The sequence below is a fragment of the Vigna umbellata genome, chromosome 3, assembly GCF_029865625.1.
Source record: "Vigna umbellata cultivar VRB3 chromosome 3, Vumbellata_1.0, whole genome shotgun sequence".
Lineage (NCBI taxonomy): Eukaryota > Viridiplantae > Streptophyta > Magnoliopsida > Fabales > Fabaceae > Vigna > Vigna umbellata.
The window spans coordinates 44757318-44770108 of record NC_142167.1 but is presented as its reverse complement, the minus strand read 5'-3'; the positions used below and the strand labels follow the sequence as shown (position 1 = coordinate 44770108).

Below are 12791 nucleotides of genomic sequence, written 5' to 3'. Positions count from 1 at the left end.
TTATGTTCACTAAAATGCCAAATGGAACCAAAACATTGAAGAAGTCAGCATAAATCAGATTAAGCTTAGAAAAAGAAAGATATTAATATATTAATGATGGTTGGTTTTCTCTTTCTTTGTCAATTGTGAAGTTTTTAGCATATTCCTGAAGTCTTTATAATAATGGGAAGCTTTCATCCACTTGCCCTTAATATCTCCACAAACTATTTTCTTAATATTACTTATGATGGAAGAACACTCAATAATGGTGAAATAATGATTACGATTCTCTTAGGGCTAAAGAAAAATTGCATCAACACCATTTACAACCTTGCTAGCTCTTAAGCCACATTCCAAATGAATAAAGTTATAAAGAAAACTAAAGAAATTAAGATACCCACTTTCACCACATTTAAGAGTTGTTAAATTATGGTTTACAAGTAGTTAGAGATTATTGCATGATAAAAAACCTTATCATTACCATAATATCATATTCATGTATAAAAAGTTTATTGATAAATTTTTTGGAAGAGAATTCTCAAGAGAAAGACAACACTAATTAAATATAAATCCAAATCTACATAAAAATTAAATTATTTTTAATTAAAAACTTTAAGATAATAAATTTGTAAATATTTTTTCTTATAAATTATTTAATTATTTAATTTTTACTTAATACTAGACTTAAAATTAAAATTAAATAAAATTAAATAATCCTTTTTATTAAATGGCTTCCTCCAATTGATATTATGATTAAATTCAACTAATCATTATATTATAATAGAAAGTTTAAAATTTAGTTTAATAAATTGAAGACTTGAGATTTTAAGAAGAGTACATCACTTGTGATGAAATCATTATAGTTTGAAATCTTTTATAATTGAATTGTTATATATTAAAATCATGAACTGAGTAGATCATGCTGGTGACAAGAGATTGTGCTTGGTAATGGTCATTATTTCCATTTTTTTCTTTTAAAAAATACAGAGTCTGAGATAATGTCTTTTTCTTTACATGTCCACTGCCATGTCTGTGTATTGTCTTTGTTGAATTGAAAATTCCAATCACATGGTGACACCATTTTCTATATTTATGATGGAATGAAAGAGAAATACAATTATTTATTAGCCATATAATGGTCAAAGAAAGTGACAAAAAAAAATGTTTTGGAGGCTACCCATGGAGTTAATTTCCATTTTCTTAAGGTGAGGTTTTTCTGGAATTAATCTTTATTTTTAAAAATATGTAAATGAATTAAAATATGACTTTATGGATGAATTTAAAATATAATTATATAGAATTATTTTGGAAAAAGTTTGATAACACTGTAATGTGACATAGTAGTTGAAGCAAACCTAACAATGTCATCATTACGACGGTTGTGAAAACTTGAGACACAAACTTCTTCATTGGGTGTAAAATGTTGACCAAATTAAAACCCATGTTTTTTATTTTATTTGTGTGAATAATTTTTCATTTAAGAATTAAAAATAAAATTCACTTAATATAAAATTTTAAAAATAATTATAAATATTTCATTTCATTTAAAACATAACTAAATTTAACAACCCTTTCAGTGGTCCAAAAAGAAAAACTGTGGTAGGGCACATTCCCACACGACAAAGCAGTGCTGACGTGGTAGTTGTTGTAACATGAATTTGTCTGGCGTGGCACAGAGTGACTGTAGTATGAAGAGGATCCAGCTGGCATCTGACAGTAAAACAGAGACTATTATAATAATAATAATAATAATTCTACCCATTTTGAATATAGAAAAGTCTAACAATTTTGTACTTATTTCTCTTTATTTTTTCACAAATCTGAAAAATGTATAAATTTTAATTTCACACAGAAAAAACCTAAAAAAATACTTTAGATTAGTTTCTATATTAAGAGGCTAAATTTATACATAAAAATGTCAAGATAAGTATAAAATTTTTAGATGAGAAGGAATAATACACAAAATAATTTTTTTTATAACAAAAATTTGTGAGCAAACTATCTCAAATATGTTCATAATATAAAAAATGCTTTTAATTAGTTCTCAATTTGTGGTAAGAAGAAATATTGTGGAAGCTACCAATAAATAGAATGATACTTTTCTCTCTTACTTGTTGATTCATTCTTCCATGGCCAGCTGGCTTTAGCCATGAAACAATGCACACACACTTCAATGTCTATCCATTTTTTATGCATTCATAGAGACTTGTACCAAACCCTAACCCTAATATTCCATATTCTATAATCATCTTTTTCTATTACCCTTTTTCATACTTCAAGAAATTTTCTATTCCATCATGTGTTTCAAATTTCTTACTATTCCATCTACTCACTATATGCTGGTGTGAGCTGTACTTGACAAAACCTTCTTTTTTAATATTATGTTGATATTAAATATTTCTTAATCTTTATTTAGTGACTGTTTCTAATGAAATTTATCTTTTCAATAACCTTCATTCTTACATCTAGATAAAGGATTGAATAGTAAAATCTTTGAGGTGAAACAACTATTTAATCATTATTCCTAGTTTTTGATGAAGTACATTTATTTGGTAGTATTTAGGAAAACTTATAGAAAGAAAAAAAAAGAAAAATTAATATAATATTACACTATCTGAAAAAAAAATATAAAAATCTCACATTTTACCATATGAAAATACCTAAATGTATGTTGATTAATCATTGAGTCATTCATTGAAGTTAATTAATATATATATTTGTAAGAGAGGAGTTTAATTTAGTGAAGAAGTTACTCATTTATAATATTAGTGAATCTATATTCAATGCTTATCCCTACTTGGAACAATGTTCCTTTCAAGTTTGAATATTAATTTTTTATTCAAACTTTTAATATTGATTTTTATTTCTTTATTGAAAAAAAACCTAGATCCTTGTATAAATAGAAAAAACTTGTTAGACTTATTTAACAATTATTTGCTACTTAAAAATATAGTGTGAAAAAAAAATTGAAAGTCCAATTAATTAATTAATTTACTTTTGTAGAAATTGTTATTATTTTAGTATTTGAATAGAAATAATGAAACATTTATTTGAATAAATATCTAGTATTCTTTAGGTAATAAAATAAAATAATCTTGTTCAAAACACATGGACAACAAAAAAGTAACTATGCGACGAAAGCACACAAAAAAAAAACAAAACAAGATTTTGTCCAAACTCAAAACCGGAGGGACTTTTTGATGAACGCGTTGCCTTTGGTCGTCAGACAAACTCGGTGTTCCCGCCGCCTCTTCTCTCTCCTCCAGACACCTACTTCTCTCTCTAGAAAATAATTGAAATAGAAAAAACCATTAGCCATTAACAAACAACACATCACAAGGCTATTATAAAACTCACCAATCAAAGAAGCATTGAATCTTGGAGAAGAAAGCCATGGCAAAGTCCAAGAACAATGCCAAGAAGTTGTCTTACATTTCAGTCCCTTCTCAGATCATCAACTCCATATCGTCTTCTTCTCTTCAATCCTTGCTCGAATCTCCCAAGAAATGTGCAAGACATTCCAAAGTCTTCAGCTTTGTCAAATGGAGTAGGCCAAGATTGTTCCTTTTCATTCTCTCTCTCCTTGCCTTCTTAGCCATGATCAAGCTGGGCTTCAATCTGGACACCCCATTTCCTCCCTTCCCTTGTGCAACCTCAGTAGGCTTCTCAAAATCCGTGCCCGGAGTTGTGTCACAGGAGGGTGGTATTTTGGATGGTGCAGATGACACTGTTTCAGAGCCTCTGATTACCAGTGTGCAGTTACATGCACAGGTTCCAAGAGGGGTGGAAACAGTTGAAGAGGTTGAAAAGAGTGAGTTTTGGGAGCAGCCAGATGGGTTGGGTTACAAGCCTTGCTTAGGTTTCAGCAGGGAGTACGGGAGGCAGAGTGAGGGAATTGTGAAGAACAGGAGGAGGTACCTCATGGTGGTAGTTTCTGGAGGGATGAATCAACAGCGGAATCAGATTGTTGACGCTGTTGTCATTGCTAGGATTCTTGGGGCTGCTTTGGTTGTTCCTATATTGCAAGTCAATGTCATTTGGGAAGATGAAAGGTAAAAAGATATACAGATTCTTGTCTCGTTCTTGGTTGATCTTTATGTTAAATGAAGAGTTGAATTTTGCTGATTATAAATTAAGCTGTTACATTCTTGGATTAAATTTTAATGATGACCACAAAGCATTGGTACAGTTTCAATCTAGTTTTGGATACTGATTTAATTTCTTTTCTTATTTGGACATGTCACAAGATAGTCTTTTTCCTTACCTGAGGTTTGTTTCCATTTTGCAGTGAATTTGCTGATATATTTGATTTGGAGCACTTCAAGAGTGTTCTTGCCAATGATGTGAGGGTGGTTTCAGCTTTGCCATCAACACATCTAATGACAAGGCCAGTAGAGGGGAGCCCTCCCCTTCATGCCACTCCCAGTTGGATTCGATCACACTATCTCAGAAGAGTAAGTTTGTTTTATCTCCACATTTGATAATTTCTGTGGATATCACTAAAATATCTGATAGAAATATAAGTGTTGCAGTATCATACACAAGTTGTTAGAAGTTAGAACCCTCTATGCTATTGTTTTAACTGCAGTGTTAATTGTGAATGCTTTTACTCAAGTGTTGTTCTTGTTGAACAAGAGTTTAACATGATTCTTGTTGTTCTATGCAGTTCAACAGAGAAGGTGTCTTGCTTTTACGTGGACTGGATTCGAGGCTGACAAAGGATCTTCCTCCTGATCTTCAAAAGCTTAGATGCAAGGTATGGCAAATTCTATATTCTCATGACAAAGAGGGAAAGGCAATTTGGAACTTCCTTTATATGCCTGTTTGGATATAAAGATGAAAATGCATCTGATAGTTTCTCCATAGAAAAATATTCATAATGTTCTCACTTGTATTTCAGGTTGCTTTTCATGCATTAAGATTTGCAAAGCCTGTTCAGGAACTTGGTAACAACATTGCCGAGAGAATGAAAAGCAAGGGACCTTACCTTGCTCTTCATCTACGGATGGAAAAGGATGTCTGGGTGAGAACTGGTTGTCTACCTGGTCTGAGTCCTGAGCATGATGAGATTGTAAAAAATGAGAGGATAAATAGGCCTGAACTCTTAACTGCGAAATCAAACATGACATACCATGAAAGGAAGCTGGCTGGTCTCTGCCCCTTAAATGCTGTGGAGGTTACCAGGTAGATATAATCCTTCATTCTGTTTTTTCTACCATGATAATACATGTTTAAATAGAATTTAGGTGTCTTCTAAGTGTTAGTGTGTGAAGCTTTTCTGATCCTTTTTTCTCCTTCTCATTATAGGCTGCTTAAAGCTCTAGGAGCTCCAAAAAGTGCAAGAATTTACTGGGCTGGAGGACAACCGTTAGGTGGGAAAGAGGCATTGCAACCACTAATCAACGAGTTTCAAAATATTTACAGCAAGGAAGATCTTGCTTTACCTGGAGAACTAGAACCATTTGCAAATAAAGCTTCCCTGATGGCTGCCATAGATTACATAGTCTCTGAGAAGAGTGATGTTTTCATGCCATCTCATGGAGGAAATATGGGCCATGCAATTCAGGTATTATAAGACTATATAAACATTTCTTTAGCTAGAATAAGTTTGGCTAAACCTATTTAGAAGCATTCATTGGAGACAAATTTAAAAGGAAAAAACTTCTCTAGAAGCTAGAAGTAGCTTATATTGCAACAATGTATGTACTCTTAATATAGAGTTTGTAATACGTGACAGCTTCTAATTCTTGAAACTATATGTTATTTCAGGGTCACAGGGCTTATGCAGGTCACAAGAAATATATAACACCAAACAAAAGACATATGCTGCCCTATTTTCTGAACTCTTCCCTCCCTGAAGAAGAGTTCAACAGCATCATCAAGGAATTGCATCAAGACTCATTAGGTCAGCCAGAACTCAGGACTAGCAAGGCTGCAAGAGATGTCACTAAGTATCCTATTCCTGAGTGCATGTGCAATGACTCATAACATCACTGATCCCAGTTAATTGCACATATGATACCAAGCTTTTGGTACAAATATTACACAGAAATGGATGAACAAACACGAAAAGAAGCCGGTTTTGGTAATCGGTATGATTTTGATCCCTTGCCAAACTTCTTGAGGTCACTTCCATGGGAACCACAGTTCTTGATAGCATAATCTTGAAAGGCATGGTCAAGCATGCATATCCCTGTAGGTTTCCTCACATTCTTTCATTAAATACACAGAATTTGTATTCAACTATGTGAGGCAATGTAGATTTTCATCAGTTGATAATAGGCTCAATCAGTGCATAGAACATATCATTCTTTGATTCTTTATAGAGTCTGTATAGATACATTCCCAATTCTTTGTAGTACATATATCAGTATAAATTCCCAGTTTTGGATGGAGTTATTTGCTCTTTCTAGATCACCTTATGCTATCTCTCAATTCAGCAGCAGCTGAAACTGAACATGTGATTGGAATAGTTTCAGAGTATATAAAAGGTGAAAAATACTGATAATTTTCTTGTGCAAATTTCAATTAAGCATCATTGGCTTATATCAGATGAGGTTTAATCATTTGCAATTTCTGATAACACAAAACATTGTATGTGTATTATTACCATATTAAGATTGGTGAGGATGACATTTAACAGGTAAATGTATCAATCAAGGTATTAATTTAAATAAATCAGTGCTTATCCAGGAATAGGACAAAATGTCTTTGATATTCTTATCTGAAGCAGAAGGTTATCAGTTTGATTTATTCTAAAGATAGGATTAGGGTGCCAATTGGAACCGTTTTCCTCTAAAATAGGATGATGTTAACTACATTAAATGACATCAAAATAGGTTATCTATCTACTTTATATTTTATATTTACTCATTTTTCTAATTTGAACTTTTAGGGTTTTCTTGTAATCTTAAACAATAATCTTTGCGTTTTTAATATTTATAATATTAGCTTATCATTAATTTAAATTATAACTTCAATTTTAAATTTTTATCATCAAGTAGTTTTCTTAAAATCAAAGGACCTAAAATCATATCTTAAAAGCAATGCTATAATACTTATATATATAATTTTAATATGTCATTTTATTAATAACCATTCAACTTAATTTAATATTTTGTTTTAAATATTATATAATTAATTTAATAAACATATTTAAATCATTACAACTTTTACTAAAATACTAAAACATTACTATTTTTAATTAATACACTATTTTCGTTTCATTTTAGACAAGTTTTTCTTTTTTCTTTTTAATTTTTTTAATGCTTCTTTATTATTTTACTTCAACGTTACAAATTTATTAAGAATAAAATTAAATCTATTTATTCATTTTAAAAATGTTTACTACATCAAGAAAATTATATACATGCATCAAATAACTATTGCAAATAAGATATTACAAAAACATATATCTCGCATCAATTGACTACTGCAGATAAGATATTACAATAAATTTAACTTTTGAATATGTATATATTATTCCATAATTAAGTTAATAAATAGATTTAATTATAAATATACTTAACCTATTCATTTAAATCAATATTTAAATTTCTAATTTTTCTAATCAAATAATTTTCCCACAATCAAACAACTTATTATTTTTTATTTTAAATCACAGTTTCACCAGAAGAAATCATATTAAAACAATATTACAATAATTACAAAATACAAATTTATTCAATAATAATTAATTTAGAAACAAAATATAATTAGTCGTTGATTAAGTTAGAGATTATTTTTATCAATTAAAAATTATTGATATCAAATAATCTCATTATTAATAAAAAAATAATAATTAGAGTCTATATTGATCTCCAATATTAACTACTAAAAATTTAATTATATACTATCAACTAAATTTAATATTTTATTCTATGTATTAAATAATTAACTTGGTAAAATTATTTAAACCATTACAAAACTTAATAAAGTATTAAAATATTAATAAATTTAATTTAATGCTGTTTATTTTTCATTTTAAAGAGGTTTTTATTTTTATATCTTTTCTTAAATACTCCCTTAATATTTTTCTTCAATGTCACAATTGTAATAAGAACAAAATTAAATCTATTCATTCAATTTTAAAATATTCACTACACTCAATAAATATTAATGAAATAAATGCTACAAATGTAATAAGAATAAAAATAAATCTATTCATTAATATTTTAAAAAAAATTCTAAACTCAATATAAATATGTATCTTCCTTGAAATAATTATTGCAAATAAGATATTATAATAAATTTAATTTCTTAAATATATATATTATTCTATGTTTTATATTATTAAATTAAAAAATAGATTTAATTATAAATGCACTTAAACCATGAATTTAAATTTCTAATATTTATTCTCAAATAACTTGTTATTTTTTTTAAAATTCCAATATTAATTATATTTACAATTTATTTAAATTATTACAAATATAAACTTCAAATATCACCTTAACTATTTTAATTATTAAATTTTTAATTTTAAAGGTTTTCAAAATTTCGGTTTTGTAAAAAAAAAATTGAAAAACAAATACAGAATTTAGTTTTTTGAAAAACAATTTCCAACTTCCATTTTAAAAGTCAGAATTTGATAAACAGTATTATATCAGTGAAGAAGTGTTTAATAAACTATTGACTCGTAGAAAGTTTAGCAATTCACATTCTGACGATGTGGGACTTCAAGGCACCGATTGTTATTCTACAGTAACACTGATATTATAACTAAAGCAGGAAAGGAAGAAACTGCAAACTTTGTGTAACTATGCATAACAATAACAAGCAAAACCTTTGGAAAAGAAGATCACAGTAAACTATCTGTTCTAGCTGGGAGCCTCTTGAAGAAATTACTTGGTACTGAAGGCATCTTGCTCCTAAACCTCGGATGTCTCAAAAAGTACAAGCCTGTAACCAGAGCCACCACTCTGAATGGTGTTGCATAGAGAGTCACAGCAGCACAAAAGCTGAACACTACAAAGAGGCTGGTTGCTCTGGGGTCTCTCCAACTCAGTAGAGACTGAAACCTCTCCCCTTGTGTGGCTATGTCCCCAACAACTGTCTGAATCCTACCTGCCACAGTTCTAAGCCTGTCATACCTCATTCTCACAACATCTTGTGATCTTGAAGTTGGAAATGTGTCAAACTCTTCATCCAGTTCGTCAGGATGAACAGCTTCGGCCCAGGAGAGTTTAGGATCCATGTGAGGAGGGTGTCTTGGCCGGAACCTGTAGTTCCACAGACCAATCAGGAACATGTATAGAAACACAGTTGGTAGGATCAATTCCGGGTACCATATGAGTATAAGGAAGAGAATGTGAACTAGGATTGATGTAACATGGTTCTTCCAGAGGCAAACATCACTGAACCACTTTCCCATTTTGATCATACCAGAGAAAAGTGACATGATGCGGAAGAAGTTAGCCTTGCTTCTTCTCATGCTCCACATATGGGAATCAACATCCAGCATGTACTCCACCACCTCCTTCCTGAGTGGGGGTTCGGCTCTGCCTAGCCTTTCAGCCACAATGTTCATTGCTTGGTACCTTAAGTTGTCTATTTGGTTAACCGTGAAAGGGTGCAAGTAATGAATCTTGGGAAGCAAAGGTTGGCCGTAGATATGAACTATGTTAGCCAGTGAGAGTGCTGTGAACCTCACTGCTAACTGAAGCTCTCCCATCTTCTTAACCCCATGTGGGTGTAGAACAAGAAGAGGGTGAGAATTGGTGTAAGTTCTATTAGCTTCAAGTGTTGATAGCCTTATTCTTACCTTTCCAATACGAGAATCCCTTCCTGTAGCTTTTTCTCCACCTAAATGGCAGTTGTCAAAAACTCCCAATGTTATCACAGTGCAAGGATCATAAACCTCCCATGTGTATTGCTCATTCCATTTAGGACTGAAAGTGTCAAGCAGTGTTCTGGTTCTCACCCATTTCTGACCATACTTGGCAACACAGTATGCATCAGTGCTGCCTCTGCCATCCCTCATCTTCATTGGGAGAAGCCCTTGAGCTCCTAAGATGCCTACTTCAAGTATCCCAATTGGTTGCTTCCATAGTTGTCTCGCTGTTGGTCTTTGATCACTGCTGTACAATGTGGACTCATCCAGAACATGGTATCCACCTTCAAGGCAAACTCTCATGTGAATCCTGCTTGAAAACTTGAGCTCATTTCTTCTATCACCTTCTAACATTCCAAAACCAAATTTCTCCAGACTGAACCAGCGGGAATGAACTGGCCTTTGGTCTAGCCGCTTCTCAAAGAGGTTCATCGGTAGGATTATCTTCCCAAGTACCTCATCTTTTGAAGGGTGCACACGATCCTCCACAGTGATTGTTAGTTGCTCCTCAAATGGCTCACAGGCTACAAAAATCAAATCTTCATTCCAAAATGGGGTGGTTGTTCTTGTGGGGCATATCTTGGTTGTTAGTACTTGGCACCCCACTTGAGCTTTCACAAAAACCTCAGGTAGTCTGTTTCTGTCACCCGGTATTACATCTTGAGCTTCAATGACATTCACTCTGAGATACCACAGTTTTGGTGACATGTAAACCTTTGATCTGATGTTGAAAACACCCTCACCATAGACAGTGGCAGCATCAGAATGCCAAGCATCAGAAAAAGCCTCATCAGCTTGTGTTCCCATCCAAACTGCAAGCATAATGTCACCCCTCACCTTGCCTTCTTCGCGCCAGTCCTCAAGCCGATACCACTGAGGAGCTAGTGGACTATCTGGTGGAACTCTTGTTGGAACCTCATTGAGGTCAAAAACCACCCTTCCAAGATACTCATCTCTCCCCATCATTGCTTTATCTTTCACAAAGACTTCTAAAACAGAAGACTGAATGCGGTCTTTGGAGAAAGCAAACACTTGGTTCCACTCCGGGTTCAATTTCCGATCAAAGTGCTTTGTTCTTCCCTTGTAGTTCCCCAGCTTCACTTCCACATAAGGATCACAGCTTGAGGTGATGGTGCTCGGAGGAAGATCTTTCGCCTTCACAACACGAACATACAGATAATACATCTGCTCAACAAGATCAAATGTACTACTGAATCTGTCACTGCCACTCATCCACCCTCTTCTGCCATAAGCTCCCTCACTTGGCCACCTTTCTCCAAGACGTGCGTTGGTGTCATTGAGACTGTAGTTTTCGTCATGGCTAGTAGGACTAACTTGGTGCGTGGTGAGTGGAGTATTCTGCGGTTGCCTCTCTACTAAAATTCTTGGCTGTTGTGGATTGGTTCCCACGAGGTTGTAGGCTTCATCATGGCTCGCATGGACTTGTGGATTAAAGGGTCCTCGTGGTCGTCTTTTAATTGAAATTCTTGGCTTCTGGTGGCTGTCATTGTGATTGTAGCCTTCACCGTGGCTTTGTTGGACTTGTGGATCAACCGAGTGCATTGTGAAAGGAGTACCTTGTGCTTGAGGTCGCCTCTTTACTGAAATCCTAGGCTGTGGATTGGTGTCACTGTGGTTATAGTTTTCATGATGACTAGATTGGACTTGAGGATCAACTGAATGCATGGCAGATGGAGTACCTGGTGGTCTTCTCTTTATTGAAATCGTCTGTGGCTGGAGAACTTGATGCTTGTCTAGTTGTTGAGTTGTCTCTGGCACAGCTTCTCTGCTTTCTTTCTTTGGATCTGGATCGATACCAACGTCACTGGACCGAACTTGTGCACCAGAATATACTTCTGCTTCTTCTATACTTGATTTTGGGGTGTCAAATGTAGGAAGTTCTTCAATGGAATCAGCTTCTGATGTTGTTCTGTCTGAAGGAGTAATAAGAGGAGGAGGAAGGGTAGTACTAGTTGTTGATTCTGGTGGTTGGAGTGGAGTAGAAGGTTGGAGTTTTTCTAGTTCTGAGGGGAAAACAGGAGAAAGAGGTTTTGGTTTGGAGTTTGTTGACTGTGATGCAATGTATATTTTGAGGCCAATCTCACCCTTAACAGGAGACAGAAACCATTTCTTTTCAAGTGGGAAAATCTGATACACTTCTTCACCTTCCTTGACAATGTTGGAGCAAGGAATTCTCACCCTTCCAAGGAAATTTCTGCCTGGAGTGAGTCTCCTCTCGTTGTAGACTGATACTTCAATAGTTTGGCGATGGTAAGGTTTGGTTGCATCCAAATGGAAGAGTAGTTTTTGGTTCCAGGTGGGGTTGAGGTTCTTTGGCACAGTTCTGGTTCTGCTAAGCTGGTTTTCAAAGTCTACTTCCACAAAGGGACTGGCTGATCCTTCACCATCTTTTGGCATAAGATCATGAGCATTAATAACCTCCACAACCAGTTTCATGTCCCTTTTCTTTCTAGCCTCACTCCACAAGTAGTTGCAGCTAGGTGGCTTGCCAAAGTAACCAGAAATTCGATTCTGAGCCTGAGAAGTTCTACTTATTAAGAATGCAAAAAGCCAAAAGAAAACAGCAGAGTTATGGTTCTCTCACTTTCCTGCTTCTCACAAGTTCTTGCTTCACTTTTGGTTAAGCAAGGAATAATTTCACTGAGAAGCTGCATGAGAAAGCAGAAAAGAATGAGAAAGCTTCAGATTGATCTAACTTAAAGCTAGGATCATTCTTCTGGTCTGAAGATTCTTGTAATTCTATGCTAGTTCTTCAACAACATAATCACTACTTCAAGTCATTCTTGCAAATTTTATTACACAGATATTTGTGTGTGTACTGTCAGGATGTTGTTACATATTTAATGGATTGGTGAATTGCATGAAAATTTTTAAAATGCAACGATTAAATGCATAAAATATGAATACTAAAAGGGTTCATTTCAGAATTTTGATTGCCTTTTCTTTTTGTTGTATTTGT

General features: G+C 33.5%; 1 protein-coding gene and 1 pseudogene across 1 annotated transcript; one reads left to right on the top strand and one right to left on the bottom strand.

The window, feature by feature from the left end:
- The first annotated feature begins 3207 nt into the window (after positions 1 to 3207).
- LOC148202638 (O-fucosyltransferase 20-like) lies at positions 3208 to 6401 on the top strand. The gene is made up of 6 exons (XM_088110498.1): positions 3208 to 4031; positions 4268 to 4433; positions 4646 to 4735; positions 4880 to 5163; positions 5287 to 5545; positions 5749 to 6401. The coding sequence occupies exons 1-6, from the start codon at positions 3373 to 3375 to the stop codon at positions 5965 to 5967; spliced, it is 1677 nt and encodes a 558-aa protein (XP_087966624.1). The 5' UTR covers positions 3208 to 3372; the 3' UTR covers positions 5968 to 6401.
- A 2219-nt stretch (positions 6402 to 8620) lies between these two features.
- LOC124844270 (FT-interacting protein 1 pseudogene) lies at positions 8621 to 12463 on the bottom strand (annotated as a pseudogene).
- Positions 12464 to 12791: the final 328 nt, after the last annotated feature.